The sequence below is a fragment of the Triturus cristatus genome, chromosome 4_1, assembly GCF_964204655.1.
Source record: "Triturus cristatus chromosome 4_1, aTriCri1.1, whole genome shotgun sequence".
Lineage (NCBI taxonomy): Eukaryota > Metazoa > Chordata > Amphibia > Caudata > Salamandridae > Triturus > Triturus cristatus.
In genome coordinates this window covers 1123600814-1123619087 of record NC_140585.1, presented here as the reverse complement: position 1 = coordinate 1123619087, position 18274 = coordinate 1123600814, and the positions used below count along the sequence as shown (strand labels likewise).

Sequence of the window (18274 nt, the reverse complement as noted above, 5' to 3'; positions counted from 1 at the left end):
ACCTACGCCCTTTTGGGCACGTGGTCGAGGCCCAACACGGGGACTCCCGTGGACAGGATGATCGCCTGACGCCACCACCCGGCTTCGGGCGACCTCACTTTCCGCTCCCAACACCCCACCCCGGAGAGCTTGGTGGTTCAAGCCTCCACCTCCAAAAGCGCCTTCCCTACCGCCCCACTGGAAATTGATTCCAAGAAGCTGGACCACCTTGGTAAGAAAAATTTCTCTTCCTCCAGCTTAGGACGGCGGTCCGTAAACACTGCATGTCTCTTGGGCCGTTATTCGCACCCAGTGTGGGATACGGTGGCGCAGGTGCTGCCTCAGTGTCAGTAGGAGGCCCAGGCAGTGCTCCCCCAGGCTGTTGCCGCCAGGAGAGATGCAGCGAAGTTTACAATCCGTTGTGGGCTGGACAACGCCAACTCTCTGGGCAGGGCTATTTCACCGTCATTATCGCTTCGGTGCTACACCTGTATGAGGTCCACTGGCTTTTCAGAGGATGTCCAGAACACCTTGATGGACATGCCCTATTTTCGGCGACAAGGCATACAACGCCTTAGAGCGCTTTAAGGACTCACGGGCTACGGCCAAGTCCTTGGGCCTCTCCTCCCATCCGGTGCAGTCTGCCTTTCACCCCTTTCGTGCCTATGGGAAGGGGTGCCCCACTTGTCCCAACCAGGGCCACAGGCCGCAGCAAGTTACCCAATCTTCGCGCGCCCAGGGAGGTGGAAACAACTGTCGTGGCCAATTCACCCCCCACCACCCCCCTCTGCAGCAGCCTCCAAACCCTCCTAGTCCGACCTTTCAGGCCCATCAAACAGCAGTGGGCGGCAGGATTCACCATCACCTCCCCCAATGGCGCACCATCACTTCGGATACGTGGCTTTTGCAGATAATCCGAAGGGGCTACTCCCTCCCCTTCGAGACTACCCCTCCAGCCATGCCACTGCGATACCACGACATGTCGGAGGATCACCTGGCCCTTCTCCAGTAGGAAGGTATGGCTTTCTTGGCCAAAGGAGCCATTGAGTGCGTTCCTGTCCCAGAAGTAGGTCGTGGTTGTTATTCCCACTACTTTCTGGTTCCCAAGAAGGACAAGGGTCTGCGTCCTATCTTGGACCTCAGGGACGTCAATCGCTTCCTCCGGAAGGAGAAGTTCAATATGTTGATGCTTGCTCAGGTCTTGTCTGCCCTCGACCCGCAAGACTGGATGGTGGTGTTGGACTTGCAGGACGCCTATTTTCACATCCCCGTCATGCCGGCCCACCGGCGCTAACTTCGGTTCACGGTAGGCCAGAAGCACTTTGAGTTTACCATGCTCCCCTTTGGCCTTACCAGTGCCCCTCGGGCGTTCACGAAAGTGATGGCGGTGGTCGCAGCTCATCTGCGCAGATCAGGGGTTTCAGTCTTCCCCTATCTCGACGACTGGCTGTTGAAGGTGGGCTCTCCCCAGGCAGTCGTCTCCCACCTCTAGACGATGGCCGACCTACATTTGCTGGGGTTTTCCATCAATGTGCCGAAGTCGCACCTGATTCCCTCTCAGAAGCTCCTCTTCATCGGAGCGGTTCTGGACACGACGCGGTTTCGGGTCTATCCTCCTGAACAGCGAGTCCGGGATATTCGGGCTATGATTCCGATCATTCAGCCTCTATCCCGGGTTTCGGTCTGAATGACCATGAGGCTGCTGGCTTCCTGCATCCTGCTGGTCGATCATGCCAGGTGGCATATGCGGGCTCCGCAGTGGGACCTGAAGTTCCAGTAGGCGCAACATATGGGGAATCTGTCAGACTGCATGCAGATCTCGGAGGGCACTGCTCAATAACTGCAGTGGTGGCTTACGAACCAGGATTGCGTCAGTGGCAGATCCCTCTCCCTTCCCCAACCAGGCCACACTGTGGTGACCGACGCATCCCTTCTGGGATGGGGTGGCCACATGGGAGAGACGGAGATCAGAGGACTCGGGTCTCCATTGGAGTCCGGGCTTCACATCAACCTTCTGGAGCTCTGGGCGATTCGTCTTGCACTGAAGGCATTCCTTCCCTCTGTCCGGGGAAGAGTAGTGCAAGTGTTCACAGCAACACCACTGCCATTTGGTACTGCAACAAACAGGGCGGGGTGGGGTCGTGGACCCTATGTCAGGGGGCCCTTCGCCTCTGGACATGGCTGGAACATCAGGACATTTCCCTGGTGGTTCAACACCTGGCCGGTTCTCTTAACGCTAGGGCGGATGAACTCAACTGCAGGTGCATAATGGATCACGAATGGCGTCTTCACTCGGATGTGGTGCAAGGTCTCTTTCAACAGTGGGGAGAGCCTTGGTTAGATCTATTCACCACCGAAGAGAACGTGCAGTGTCAACAATTCTGCGCGTTGGAATTTCCAAGGTGGCAGTCACTCAGCGACGCTTTTCGACGCGAGTGGAGTTACGGTCTGTTGTACGCCTTTCCGTGTATACTACTTCTGCCCAGAGTGCTGAAGAAGATCAAGCGCGACTGGGCCCAAGTTATTCTCGTGGCTCCGGATTGGTCACGAAGAGTCTGGTATCCCGAGCTGCTCAACATGGCCATCGATCCTCCGCTCAGACTGCCTGTTAGACCTGTCAGCCCTTTGGGTGGTCCCTCCTCATCATTATTTATTTTGTCCCACTTTTGCCTCAAACCCTGTTATATTTTTTTCCTTTTTGGGAACCACCAGACTTTTTAGTGTTGATGCAGGGTCAGGGAGCCATTTTCCCTACCCCTGGAACTTCTGTCTGAGGGCCTGAGACACAAAATGATGGCCACCCATTGTCACCTGTGACATCACCAGAACCTCCTGGAACATTCTAGAACCCTGTGACAGTGGGAGGCAGTTTAGAATGTTGGGAGGCCATCTCAGAGTGGCAGTTGGCAACTGACTGGAGAAGAGAGAGGACAGAGATAGAAGGAGGTCGGAGTGAGGCAGCAGGGGTGGAAACCAGTGCTTGGAGTGGGGTCCAGAAACCCACCCTTGATGCTAGTCCCTACTGACCAAGCCCAACCTAAAGCCCTGTGTGGGATCAAGACCAGAAGAACCATCTTAAAGGACTGAATATTTGGAACAGGCCTTAAAGAAGAAGAACAGCAAGCTCCTGACCTGTTCAGCAGTGTCCTCCTGGAGTCCTGACGTCGAGAAGCCTGGAGACCTGAGGCCTGAGGTAGAGAAGCGGCGCTGACAGAAGGCAGACGTCGTACCCGGAGCCGCCAGAGGTCGAGTGAGGGCGCCGACGGAGGTCGTGGAGAGTCACCGGAGGTCGAGTAAGGAGTAACCCGAGGTCGAGTGAGGGCGCCGACGGAGGTCGTGGAGAGGTGCCGGAGGTTGAGTCGGGAGTCACCTGAGGTCGAGGTGAGGCGTCGACGGGGGAGTGAAGTCCGCCCACCGGAGTCGCCGGAAACCGAGGTGAAGCGCGCCGGAGGTCGGGAGTGGAGATCGCACTCCGGAGACACCAGGAAGTGGGGAGACCGAGTCCCTGTGACGCCGGAAGGCGACATCGAGACGAGGCCATCCAGCGACATCGAGACGAGGCCATCCAGCGACATCGAGTCGAGGCCGCCCAGCGACATCGAGTCGAGACCGCCCAGCGACATCGAGTCGAGACCGCCCAGCGACATCGAGTCGAGACCGCCCAGCGACATCGAGTCGAGACCGCCCAGCGACATCGAGTCGAGACCACCCAGCGACATCGAGTCGAGACCGCCCAGCGTCATCGAGGCGAGGCCGCCCAACGACATCGATCCGGAGCCGCCTCACGGCGTCGACACGGTGCCGAGCGGAGCCGATCATCGTGAAAAGGGCAGTAAGTGGTAGAGGGGGCGTCTAAGGCCCTGTGGAGCCCTAAAAGACCTTTCTAGGGGCTAGAGGGGTGTTAGAACCAGCCTGAGAGTGCCAGGGGTGAACTGAGACTGGTACAGTGACCTCCATAAAGGGTTGTGTGGTTTGGGGGGCCAGATCTTTAGGTTACTCTTGTTCTGCCTCAGCTCAGGCCCCAGCCTTGACCAATCTAGGTGGGACACCCCCATGCCATCCCAGTGTCCTTAAGTTGTGTATGGGCAAAGTAAGACCAAGTGACCTCATGTAAATGATTTGAATTGTCACTGTCATTGATTGTTTTACCTTATTTATTGGAAGTGCTTTATTTATTGTCATCCACTAATTTATTCCTGCACTATATTTATTGTCTGACTGTATTTATTTGCCATCTGTATTTATTGCACCCTATTTATTCCTTGCTTATTTATGACCTGAACCTATTTATTGAAATTCCAATGTAGTATTATTTATTTGACCTGCTCTTTTAAGGAAAATCTTATTGTCTTGTATTTATGTAAAGAAACCTGCAACTAAGAGAAAATAAGATAAAGACATATATATTTTCAATTTGACTTGCATAATTTTTACGGTGTAGTGTCGTTTTTGGAACGGATGAACGCATGGTTATTGTGAGGGTGTGACGTACGCTTAACACGGTGCCTGTACCCCAACCGCTCGAGCCAAGCTACCGTTGTGCTGGGAACCTGGTGACTGCTAACCCGGCTGTCCGGTTTCCAACACTGCCTCTTTGGGAGGATCTTCTGTCTCAGCAGCAGGGGATGGTCCTCCACCCGAACTTGTCCAGTCTCAACCTCCTTGCATGGAGATTGAGCGGCAGCAGTTGACGTCTTTCGACCTGCCCCCCCCGAAGTCTGTGACGTAATCTTGGCAGCCAGGCGTCCCTCCACTAAGACAGTATGAGCCTGTAGGTGGAACATATTTGTGGCATGGTGCACAGCAAAGGCTGTGGATCCCCTTTCTGCCCCTCTCTCTGAAGTACTCTTGTTTCTTCTCTCTTTAGCCCAGCAAGGCTCTGCTCTGGGCACTATCAAGGGCTATCTTTCAGCCATCTCCGCTTTCCTTCGGTTGCCAAATCAGCCTTCTCTTTTCAAGTCCCCGTTATTAACCGTTACCTCAAAGGCTTATCTCATCTTTTTCCTCCGATCCCCTTCGTTATGCCTCAGTGGGACTTGAACCTTTTGCTAACATATCTCATGTGTGCTCCCTTTGAGCCACTGCATAACTGCCCTTTACGCCTTCTGACTCTCAAAACTGCTTTCCTGGTAGCCATCACTTCTGCTAGAAGAGTGAATGAGCTCCAGGCTCTTTCTTCAAAACCTCCTTTCCTGTCTGTTCATCCGGACTAGGGGGTTCTTCGGACCCATCCATCCTTTCTTCCTAAGGTGGTCACTGCCTTCCACATCGGACAGACCATTACTTTGCCCACCTTCTTTCCGCCTCCGCATACTTCAAAGGAAGAAGAGAGGCACCACCGTCTGGACCCAAAGCGTGTGCTCTCCTTCTATCTGTATCGCACAAAACAGTTCCGGGTGGATGATCAACTTTTTGTTGGCTACGTTGGCTCAAAGAATGGCCGGGCCGTACACAAATGCACCATTTCTCGAAGGGTCGTGCTGTGTATTAAGGCTTGTTATTGTCTGGCTAAAAAAGAGCCTCCAGTCGGGCTTCACGCTCACTGCACCAGAGCGACGGCAGCCAATACTGCCTTGGGAAGAGGAGTGTCTCTGAATGACATCTGTCAGGCAGCCACTTGGTTATCACTGCACACGTTCACCAACCACTACTGTCTGGACAGCCAAGTCCGGAGAGACGGCTTCTATGGCCATTCTGTTTTCCAGGACTTTCTGGTGTGATCTTGGTTCGCAGACCCACCACTGGGGTTGGTATTGCTGTGGTATCTAATCTAAGGGAAGGAATCTATAACTAACGTGTTTCTTTCAGATGCACAAGTTACTTACTTTCGGTAACGATATATCTGTAAGAAACATTAGTTAGTTATGGATTCCTTACCGCCCCACCCATCCTCCTCGTTCTGCGGACTGATTTCTAGGGTTAAGAACATCCTTTCAGGGCCCTAGTTTGGCGCACCAATGGTCAGTGTCTTGCATTGCAAGAGAAGGCCCTGGAGTGGATCATCTCATTCCTCGCCGGAAGAACCCAGAGAGTTCGCCTCCCCCCGTTCAGATCGGAGGCCACCAAAGTCATCTGCGGTGTACCACAAGGATCATCACTCAGCCCCACCCTCTTCAACGTCTACATGAGCCCCCTCGCAGCCATCGCACGCCGACACAACCTCAACATCATCTCCTACGCCGACGACACCCAGCTGATCCTCTCCCTCACCAATGACCCAGCCACCGCCAGAACCAACCTACACGAAGGGATGAAAGACGTTGCCGAATGGATGACAAACAGCCGCCTGAAACTGAACTCCGACAAGACGGAAGTCCTCATCCTCGACCATCACCCTCTGCTTGGGACGATTCCTGGTGGCCCCCCGCCCTGGGCAGCACACCCAAGCCAACAGACCACGCACGCAACCTGGGCTTCATCCTGGGCTCCTCCCTCTCGATGAACAGACAAGTCAACGCCGTCTCATCATCATGCTTCAACATCCTACGCATGCTCCGAAAGATCTTCCGATGGATCCCCACCGAAACCAGGAAGACGGTAACCCAGGCACTCGTCATCAGCCGTTTGGACTACGGCAACACCCTCTACACCGGAACCACAGCCAAACTACAGAAAAGACTACAACGCATCCAGAACGCCTCATCCTAGACATCCCCCGACACAGCCACATCTCCGGACACCTGAAAGACCTTCACTGGCTCCCCGTCAGCAAGAGAATCACGTTCCGACTGCTCACCCACGCACACAAAGCCCTCCACAACCTGGGCCCCAGGTACCTCAACAACCGCCTGACCTTCTATACTCCCACCCGCCAGCTACGATCTTCCAGCCACGCCCTCGCCGCCGTTCCACGCATTCGAAGAGCCACCATGGGAGGAAGATCGTTTCCTACCTGGCAGCCAAGACATGGAACTCCCTCCCCATCCACCTCCGCCTCACCCAAGACCACCTCTCCTTCAGGAAGCATCTCAAGACCTGGCTTTTTGAGCAGTAGCGAACCCCCCCTTCCCTAGCGCCTTGAGACCCTCCTGGTGAGTAGCGCGCTTTACAAATACTTTGATTGATTGATTGATGGCTCTGCGTTTCTGGAGTGGAAAGTCGTATACAGATCTGACGTCAGCGCTCGAAGGCGGTGTCTAAGTAGCTGCCGGGACGTCATCCCGACGACCACTACGCCGACGACAGAAGCGGAGTCGACCGACGCCACCTTCCGACGCGCAGAGGTACTACTGACGAAAAAAAATTCCGGTCTGACACTTGGGGGTAATTCTAAGGTAAGGAATCTATAACTAACTAATGTGTTCGAGGCATATGTGCTGCAGATCGTACACTGTGCATTAGATCGCCATCTGGTGTTGGGCTCGGATCCTTGCACCTTGTTGTTGTCGTCGAAGAAGTCTTTTGTAGTCATGAGATAGGTGACTCCTCCTTTGGACGATAGTGCGCATGGGCATCGACTCCATCCTAAGATTGTTTTTTTCCGCAATTGGGTTCGGATGTAACTTTTGCGCTCCGGTCCAAAACTTTGTTTTTCTAGTTTTTACGACGCGCAAACTCTACAACTCTCCGGTATTGTTTTTGATCACGTGATTTTCGACACGCATCTCAACAACTCGATTCAGGTCGTCGACGCAGGCCGCTGGGCCTATCCACGCCGTCGGGCCTACAGCTCATGGACAGAACTCCATTCAAAAAATGCCCCCAGTGTGGAGCGAAATTCCACACAGTGACCATCACAAGGTCTATAATCTGTGTCTCTTGCCAGAACACGACGAGAATAATTGCCAGGCCTGTGCCTCTTTTTGATCGAAAAAGACCATCCGTGATCACCTGACCCGACGACACATCATGGCACAGAAAGCAGCTCCGGCACCAGCGGGCATCTTCGACGAAGGCCCAGATGTCCCAGAGGAAGATTCCGAAGACCTGAAAATCGTGTCCGAAGCAGACGACTCAAACTCAGACGACCACATCACTCCTGGTCAATGAGTTAGTACAACTACCCCTACCCCCATTCCACTTGAGAAGAGGCCCTGGTCAAGACTTCGCCTGCTGGCCCCAGTCACGACCAAAACATACTTCAGAAGCCCCACCCTCGGGCTCGGCTCCGTAGATAAAGGACAAGCCGTCCGATAGCTCGGAACCGAGCAAACCGCATATCCCTATTCCCAAGGCGCCTTCGGCACTGAAGCCTGGAAATCAACCTACTCCCAAAAAGAAATCGGCTCTGACCACTTCCACGCCGAAACAAAAACCTGCGGATCGGAAACCAAAGCCGTCGGAACCGAAAAAGAATTCAGTCTCCATAGCCAAGCCAAAGGACTCTAAAACACCTCCTAAGGCCTCGGAGCACAAATCTCAACCACGCTCGGACTCGAAAAAGTCGGCGCCAAAAGCGGTTATCGAGGAGAAAGGACTTTTTCGACCAGATCCTATCGATCCCAAACAGAAAAACCTCTGTATTGACCCCAAAACAGGACATGTGGCTGCTGTGCCACACAAGAAGAGGAAGCTGGACACAATAGACACTCCTGCAGTGCCTATGAAGAAAAAAGACTATGCCACTTCACCTATAAGACCCTCTTCTCCAGTTCTTCCTACTCCTGCTCTTCCTCCTATACCTCTATCACCTCCACGGTCTTAAAAAACAATTCCACCACATACACCACCACCACAGGATGAGGGTGATGTTGGGGGAGGGGGAGGCAACAATTACCCTTTCACTGACCCTGATAATGATACAGACACACCACAAGATGAATGGGATGATTATAATGACCCAATCGATCCCCCAGACCTCCCAGATCCCCAGCCATATCCAACAAAACCATTTCCCCCAGATGACAATATTGGATTTGGGCAACTTGTTAATAGAGCTGCTATTTACCATGGCGTTTACATATATTCAGACCCTGCAGATGAGGATTTCCTCCTAGACACTTTTGAACAGTCGCAGAAATCTGTCCAAATACTGCCAATGCTTAAAGGGGTCATTAAACATGCCCCAGACATATTCAATGACCCAGTGAGAGTTAGAATTCTCAATCCAAGAATTGATAAAAAAATACAAACCAGCCTCGATGATCCTGCCTACATTAAAGGGCAGCTACCTCCAGACTCACTAGTAGTGTCTTAACGCTAGAAAGCGCGCCAATTCCCAAACCTCCGGTGACGCACCACCTCCGGATAAGGAATCTTAAGTTGCAATTTGCCTCTGGCAAGAGAGTTGCTGCCCAAGCAGTCAATCACTGGTGCATAGCTAACACCCAAGCATTACTTGGTTGGTATGATAGGGCTCACTATGACCAACTAGAAACCCTATTACAGCATCTACCTGATTAGTATAAGACTCAGGTAAATAACTTAATTCAGGAAGGCAAATTAAGAACTAACGCCTCAATCAAGTGTGCCCTTGACGCAGCCGACACAGCCTCTAGGTCCATTAACACTAGTGTGCTCCTCAGACGACATGCCTGGCTACGCATTTCAGGCTTCAAACAGGAGGTACAAACAACCATCCTCAACCAGCCGTTCAATCAAGAACAGCTTTTTGGACAGGTTGTAGACACCACTCTGAAAAAAATGAAAAAGGATACGGAAACTGCTAAATCTATGGGAGTGTTACAGTCTCCATCCACACGTGGTTCCTTTCATCGCTCCTTTTATAGAGGAGCATCCAAAAACATGGGAAAAGACACTACCTCCTCTTCTTGCAAAAACACAACACAAACATTCCCAACAGATGATATTTTAGAGGAGGTTACAGGGGAAATAACAACAAAAGGAGAGGCCGAGGTAACAAAAACACTCGCACCTCCCCCGCTAATAAACAGTGACTTCCCTCCACTCCCCCTGACCATTCCACTCTGGTCGGGGGAAGACTTTCACGGTTCCTACCTGTCTGGGATTCCATCATAACAGACAAGTGGGTAAGACAAATTATCCAGTATGGTTACTGCCTGGAACTCACAGCAACCCCGCCCAACATTCCACCCAAACAGCGTCCAATGTCCACAGAACACCTTACGCTCTTAAAACAAGAGGTTCTCTCCCTGCTTCAAAAGCATGCAATAGAACCAGTTCCCTTACAGCATCAAGGGACAGGGGTTTACTCACTGTATTTCCTAATCCCCAAAAAGGACGGGACCCTGAGGCCAATACACGAACTCAGGCACCTCAATCTCTATATACAGTCCGATCATTTTCATATGATCACTCTTCAACAGGTTCTCCCACTGCTACAACAAGGCGACTTCCTTGCCACACTAGATCTCAAGGACGCCTACTTCCACATTCCCATGCACCCTGCTCACAGGAAGTATCTAAGGTTCATAGTGGACGGACAACACTATCAGTTCAAAGTCCTTCCATTCGGGGTGACCACCACACCCAGAGTGTTCACAAAGTGCCTGGCGGTAGTAGCAGCACACTTAAGAAGACAACAAATCCATGTCTTTCCATATCTCGACGACTGGCTGATAAAAGCCAAGTCATTCAACCAGTGTGTTCATCACACTCATCAAACTATCCAGCTGCTACACGACTTGGGATTCACAGTAAATTCCCCTAAGTCCAAGCTCCAGCCCTCCCACATACATCAGTATCTAGGGGCCACAGTAGACACCTCCAAATCTCTAGCGTATGCCAGTCCAGCCAGGATAGCCAGTATACAAGCCCTAAGCAGCAACCACAGCACTCCCTCCCAGCAAGGCGATTCATGCAACTCATAGGGGTGATGGCCTTTTGCATCTTTATCGTACCTCATGCAAGACTTCAAATGCGTCCCTGAGAGGAATGCCTAGCACGTCAGTGAAACCAGGCTCAAGGACAACTTACAGATCTGGTGTTGGTGGACAGCCGCACACATTGCTCTCTGCAGTGGTGGAACACACGAAACCGGCCGGTTCCGCAGATAGTGCTCACAGCAGAAGTATCAATCATCTGTTGGGGAGCCCATCTCCTAAACCATACAATTCAAGGCAAATGGACCACTCAACAGAAAGTGCCCCATATCAATCACCTAGAATTACTGTCAATATTTCTAGCATTAAAATCATTCCAAGTACATCTACAACACAAGACTGTGCTAGTCCGGATGGACAACATGACAGCCATGCACTACATACAGAAACAAGGAGGCACACACTCTCTGCAGCTGTCCCAGCTCACACAAAACCTTTGGAGATGGGCCATCCCACAAAATATATACCTGCTGGCAGAACATCTTCCAGGAATTCACAATCCGATTGCGGATCTGCTAAGTCGACAGACACAGCAGATACACGAATGGGAACTTCATTCCCAAGTTCTCTAACCTTTCTTCCACATGTGGGGTCAACCAAACATAGATATGTTTGCCTCAAATGCAAAATGCCCAACCTTTTCCACCAGGTTCCCACACCCGTTGTCCAAAGGCAATGCGATATGGATGAACTGGTCAGGCAGATTTGCGTAAGCTTTTCCGCCACTCCCACTGATTCCCCTAGTAGTACACAAGCTCAGACAACAGTTTCTCAAAATGATCCTAGTGGCTCCCACATGGGCACACCAACCGTGGTTCACAACACTACTGGAACTCTCAGTAGTTACCCACCAAAAACTACGCCTCTTCTCAACATTGCTGACGCATAACCATGGAGAGATAAGGCACCCCGATCCAGGACAACTGAATCTAGCGATCTGGCTCCTAAAGTCCTAGAGTTCGGTTATATTAACCTTCCGCCAGACTGTATGAACATCATTAAAGAAGCCAGACGCCCTACTACTAGAACTTGCTATGCAGCAAAATGGAAAAGATTTGTCATCTATTGCAAAAATAATAAAATTGATCCCCTGGATGCTTCCATCCAGGACATCATTTGCTATTTGCTACATTTACAAAGATGTTATCTAGCAAATTCATCCATACGGTTACATCTAGCAGCGCTTGATGCTTATTTACAAAACAGACAACATTTGTTATTATTTAGAGTACCTGCAATTAAATTAAAGCCTTTATGGGGGGGACTTAAAAGAATAATTCCTCCCAGACTGCCACCCTCTCCGGTGTGAAATTTAAACATTGTTCTTACCAGGCTCATGGGTCCTCCATTTGAACCTCTACATAAATGTGAACTTCAGTTCCTCACATGGAAAGTTGCTTTCCTTGTCACAATTACCTCTCTCAGAAGGGTAAGCGAGATCCAGGCTTTAACCATACGAGAACCATTCTTACAAATACATCAGAACAAAGTGGTTCTCAGAACAAATCCAAAATTCCTTCCCAAAGTCATCTCTGCTTTTCATCTTAACCAATCAGTTGAGTTACCAGTGTTTTTCCAAAACTCAGACTCTGTGGCACAGAGAGCTCTTCATACACTAGACGTCAAAAGAGCACTGCTTTATTACATTGACAGGACTAAACCCTTTCGCAAAACAAAACAACTGTTTGTAGCCTTCTCCCCACCTCATAAGGGTAACCTCATCTCTAAAGCTGGGATCGCCAGGTGGATAGTAAAATGCATTCAAATATGTTACCAAAAGGCTAAACGCACATTAACAATTCCCCCTAGAGCACATTCAACACGCAAACTAGGGGCTTCCATGGCATTCTTAGGGAACATTCCCTTAGATGACATATGTAAAGCAGCAACATGGTCTACCCCACACACCTTCACCATACACTATTGTGTTGAAGTGCAGGCTAAGCAACAAGCTTCTGTAGGCAAGGCTCTTCTTAAAACACTTTTTCAAACTACTGCAACGGATACAGGTGACTACCGCTAGGGGAGACACTGCTGTACAGTCTATGCACTGTGTACGATCTGCAGCTCATATACCTCGAACAGAAAATGCTACTTACCAGTATGCATCTGTTCTTGGCATGTAGAGCTGCAGATCCGTACACGCCCACCCGCCTCCCCGGGACATGTATCCATTCCAGTATTATCTTAATTAGATACATTCACATGGACATCTCTTCTACTTCTTACTGACTCCACCATTTCCCATCATGGCGAAAAACAATCTGAGGATGGAGTCGATGCCCATGTGCACTGTCGTCCAAGGGAGGAGTCACCTATCTCGTGACTACAAAAGACTTCTTCCAAGACAACAACAAGGTGCAAGCATCCAAGCCCAACACCAGATGGCGATCTAATGCACAGTGTACGGATCTGCAGCTCTACATGCCAAGAACAGATTGTAGGAGAGTAGGGTCTGCTATCCTATGGTCACCCCAAATTTTTGCTTTTGCTTCGCTGGTTTTATGACTTAGTGTGGCTGTGGACCTGCTAATCAGACCCACAGCCCTGCTGCTCTCTTCCTAAAGTAATGCCAATGCACACTAGGTGCATTACCAATTGGAACTGGTTCACCTTATTGGACCCTGTAACAGTGTACCCCAGGTACCCAGGGCATAGGTGTATCCAAGGCCTACCAGGGGCTGCAGCATGCATTATGCCACCCCTGGCCTGGCCTCACTATTTGACACAACTGGCTGATCACTCAGCTGGGGTAAGTTGGTGTAATCACCTCTTACTTAGATATAGTATATCTATATCTAACATATATGGACACATGGTAACCTATCAGTCACTCCTATGGCAGGCCTTAACAATCCTGGAGGCAGAGTGCTTGGTTTCATGTGAGATGGTGCTCTGGCATGAGCTGAGCCTGTCTGCAGCTTTCGGAACAACGTCCTTTAGCTGTTTCATGATATTGCCATACCATATACTCTTAAGTGCATTATGTACCTCGCGGTCAAATGCTAACTTTGGTTTGGCTTTATCAAAATATGTCGAGTAAGGTGTCATACGATTTGGAATACTACCCCCTCGCCAGTTCTGGCGACGGGGGTAGCAGTCCACCCTTCTAGAGGGACACCACATGTACCTAACCTGACACCCGGGTAAAGTTAAACAGAGCCTCAGCATCACAAAATGGATGCTGCCACCACAGACACAAGTCTGCCCTCCTGCTGCTGGGAATCCGTCCAGCTTGGGAGGTGTGGACAAAGGGTTTCCTGTCAGGGGAGGTGCTTGCACCACCCCAGACAGGATTTTGTGTAGTGGGTTAAGGATGGCTGAATAGATCGAGACATGCCTGGGGCACACAAGGTGTTCCTGTGCATATGCCAGTTCAAACCGGAGCTGGGGCTCTCCAGCCCCAGTCCTGGCGTGAAACTGGACAAAGGAAAGGGGGTGTATCCACCCCCCTTCCTTGTCCCACCCAGAGGAGGGACCTAGCAGGTAATCCGGCCCCTAGATTTGGCATAAGACTAGGAGCTGTGTCCCAAGACTTCAGATCATCCTGAAACTCGACTTAAACAAGAAGAACTACTGGACTTCGACGTTCTGCTGCACAGAAGACTGAAGAGAATCTCCCTTGTGGCCAAGGAGTGACCACCCTGTGAATACAGGCACCATCCAGCAACTCAACAACTGCTTTGCCGCCGCCTCCCGCCGGAGACCGAGCCCAGAGCCCGACAAGACCCAGACTCCCAGACATCTCTGAGCCAGATCCACAGTCCCTGCAAAGAAGAGACCCGTGGAGGCACCGAGAGACGTGGGACCGGCCATCTTGGAACGTCCACGACAAGCTGACTGCGCAGCACCCGAGGCATCCTCAACGCTGTGCTTTGGGCCCTGAGAAGCCCCAACACCGAGCAGCATTTGCACCAAAGATCAGCCCTCCAGCATCCACGAGATCTGCGTGGGGCCCTTTTGCTTTTTGCCACTCGACGCGTCATCCCGGTTACTGGCCCGTTGGCTAGTGGCCATCTTGGCGACAAAATCTACGAACAACACCGCTGGTCTGGTTGCTCCAGACTGGCCCTTGCTCCTGTGAAAAGGAGCAGCCCCTCTGACCTTGCTGGTTAGAGCACCAAGCTTTCATCGACTCCTTAGTGGCTTGCATTAGCCAAGGCCTGTTTTCTCCAATCGAGAAGCCGACACCGCCATCAGCTAGAGCCTTCGTGGGACAGCTCGTGAGTGACTCCTGGTCGTCGTCGATCCCTTCACTTCCACGTGGCTGCGGAGACAAGCTTCCTTGCTTCACCTGCTGGCACCCGACATCGCCTGGTTCCTTCCTGGTTCCACGCCGGTCACGGACTAGTGACTTTGAACACTGTCCCCTCTGCTTACAGGTCGTCTACTCTTCAGATCCATCCTTGGATCCACCGGAACTCTTCCTGCCTGGCCGCCTGCAGCATCTTCATCCTCAGGCTCCATAGACCTGCACGACGAAACCCGACGCACTTTGACCCCTATGCACCTGCTTCCTGTGGGTGAGGTAACGCTGGCACTCCGGTGCTCCTGGGTAGAGAAACATCTCTAGTGTCTAGGTTTCAAATTGTTAGGTTCTGGTCCATCCGGAAGACTCCTTTTTCTTTAACTTTGTGACTTTTACGCACCCAATGAAATCAATAGGTGCACGCGTGTAATTTTTCACACTGCACACGCATCCTGTGGGCCTCCTGGTCACTAACTACCGTTAGCTCCTTGTCGTCCCAGCGATTCCCAAGGCCCTAGGCCTTCCTTCCTTTCTATTCATGGTCCTTATACCACTATTTTAGTATATGGTTTAGCTGGCCAACTGGCCCATCCATAATTGTGCAACTTTTGTATATTTAAACACTGCCTTGTTTTAACGAATGTGCTTCTGTGCTCATAAAGAGTATAGGGGATACTTTTAAGTAAATAAATACATATATATTTTGAATATATATCTGTGTGGTGTCCTTTCATTTGGTATTCAAGGAGGTTACATATTGTAAAACAGCTGGCTTCACATGCCCTCAAGAGTTTAGCCTGCAGACTGCACTGTCCACGCTACCACTAGGATAGCTGGTCTATCAAGGTTGACTTCAACCACCACCATAAGGGTTGTTTGGCATGGTACAAGGTGATCACTAGAATTAGTGAGCAGCATATACCAGGCCAACTTCTCACACAGATGCATACTGGTAAACAGCATTTTCCTTCTTACAGATATATCGTTACTAACGGTAAGTAATTTGTGCTTCTTGTTTAGTTGTAGCACCTCTTACAGTAGTTGCCTGGTCTAGTAGTAGCAATGATTCCAACAGGCAATTAAAGAGAAAGAAGAGAACTAAGAGAGTTTGACTCACCATAAAGGTAGGAGTTCCTCACTACGTTGTTGAATTTCTTATATGATTTGCTTCTTATTTTAGTAAAGGAATTGCCTGAGAGGAAATGTATATAAAAATCAAAAAACATCTGATGCCCATGATTTCTAGGGTTCTGCACCGGCTGCTGATCCATCTGAAAATTTTAGCTGTGGATGGGAGACAAAAATTAAAGCATGGATGGATCGTTATGAAGAAGCTACCAACAACCAGTACAGCGAAGATGTTCAGCGGGAGGCACAGCAAATCGCTCTAAGATTAAGAGATGATTTAGACAGAAGAGAATTAATTAATCGGTCTGACTGGCATACTAGCAGTCTGATATTCAAACCCCCAGTTGAGGTAATAATGTGAATACTCACTAAAATGTAAAATAACTGCCATATTTGTTACATCTTTATCGCTATGACACAAACCTGCAATTTACACTTGTATGCAAACTGGTGATTCTGGTAGTTTTTAATCTTCTATTTTCTGGTGAATACTTCTAACTGCAGTTTCTTCACCTTCAAAATATCCTAGGTATCAGACTGAATATGGAACATTTTCCCAGCAGTGACTCCTGTGTGCAGACAGGTGGCATAGTACGTCTTTGAATTGGATCCAATCCCACATTTGATCCCAACGTGCACTGAGTTTCTCAAGCAATTTTCAACCCGCAGCAAATTTTTTCCTTCAAGGATACCATGTTGCATATTTTTCAGACACTGCTGGTTCCCTCTTGTGCACCTTTGGGCCCCGCTCAGCCAACAGTGCCTCCTTTTGGACTTCTGCTGGCTGAACGCGCTAGCCCCCCCTCACAACCCTCCTCTTGGTCCTTTCTGATGCCAGTCAAGGCTTACACTCAGGCTCCAAGGTCCAAGCCAATCCCTTCTATGCCACCCCCCCTGCAGACTCCACCAGTGAACGATCTGATTGCGACACTGCTCTTACTCCAATCTAACGTCGATCCCTGCCACGCCTGTGTCATGCTAAGAGAGTAGCAAGAATCTTACATTGATTATTCAACTAGATCCTCAGCCTCTTCCATAACACTAATATTTCTAGATGCTGCAGGCCCTGTTCGGTTCGGATCCTAACTCGATCCGTGCCCTACAAAACTTTCCTCACAATACTGATGAAGGTCTTTATCTGGACTTCCAGAATGCCTGTGAACTAGGCACCTTACCTGAGATGGAGCTGGATTCATCACCTAGACCATCTGCAGAGGAAAGCATCTCCTTTGCAGTAGTAGTCTGCAAAGTGGTGGAAGCACTAGATTCACAATTTTCTGAAATATTCTAAACAGGGCTGTCTTCGTCGGAACCTCTGTTGCCATTTCATGAGACACCCTCATGGTCACCTTATCAAAACCATGCTTGGCTCTCCCGATCAGTCGGCCTTTGACAAAACACCCTACGCTTGAAAGGCTTGGGGTGCAGGCTTCGACAAATAAGGTGAATCCAAATTTCTTTGCCTAGAATCTCCCAGACAGGGAATCTAATCGTATTGATGTATTTGGCAAGAAGGTTTTTCATTGGAAATATCAACGCCTAATAAAGGCTCCCAATTAAACATCCTGCCAAATCTCCTCCTTACTGTAGTTCCTTTCTATTTGTTTTGTTAACCCCTGTGTCTTCAATAGGGTAAATTGATATTTTTTAGCAGATTTGTGGAATATCTCACAACTGGTTGACATGGCTCAGGAACAAACTTTTGCTGTCTTACATGCTAGTAAAGTTTATGTCCTCACTCCAGTATTGGAACTTTCATAGATTCACATGCTCGAATCATTCCCGGTCGTTGAGATGGGAGTCCCAAGTATCTTTAAAAAGTAATGTCCTAGTAGACATAGAACATAGGGCCTAAAGCCTCATTATTTAGTGATATATCCCTGTCCTAATTTAAAAAAAGACCAAAGTTAGAAAACAGCCAATCATAAGACACCACCCCGTAGATCCTTCTAGAAAGAAGCTCCAGTCCCTCAGAATTTCGACCTAAGGTCGTGCTAGGGATTCTCCACTGAGCTCTCCTACACAACTCTTGAAAGAGGATTTCTTCAGGTTTTTTCCTTTTCTTCATTTCACAGGTATATAATCCAGACCGGTCATCTGTGTTTAGGTGAAGTAAACTGGCGCCCACCATTTTAGAGACACCTAAAAAAGGCCTCTTCAGACCCTGTGGCACCTG

The 18274-nt window shown here is 49.8% G+C and overlaps 1 protein-coding gene across 4 annotated transcripts in view; it reads left to right on the top strand.

Annotated features, from left to right (window-relative positions):
• KMT2E (lysine methyltransferase 2E (inactive)) overlaps window positions 1–18274 on the top strand; it is a 2077373-nt gene that overhangs the window by 739270 nt on the left and 1319829 nt on the right. For all 4 annotated transcript variants that reach the window (XM_085654164.1, XM_085654162.1, XM_085654163.1 and 1 more), the window contains exon 10: window positions 16217–16447. In XM_085654164.1, the coding sequence (XP_085510290.1) occupies window positions 16217–16447 (231 nt within the window). The remainder of the gene's footprint in view (window positions 1–16216; window positions 16448–18274) is intronic.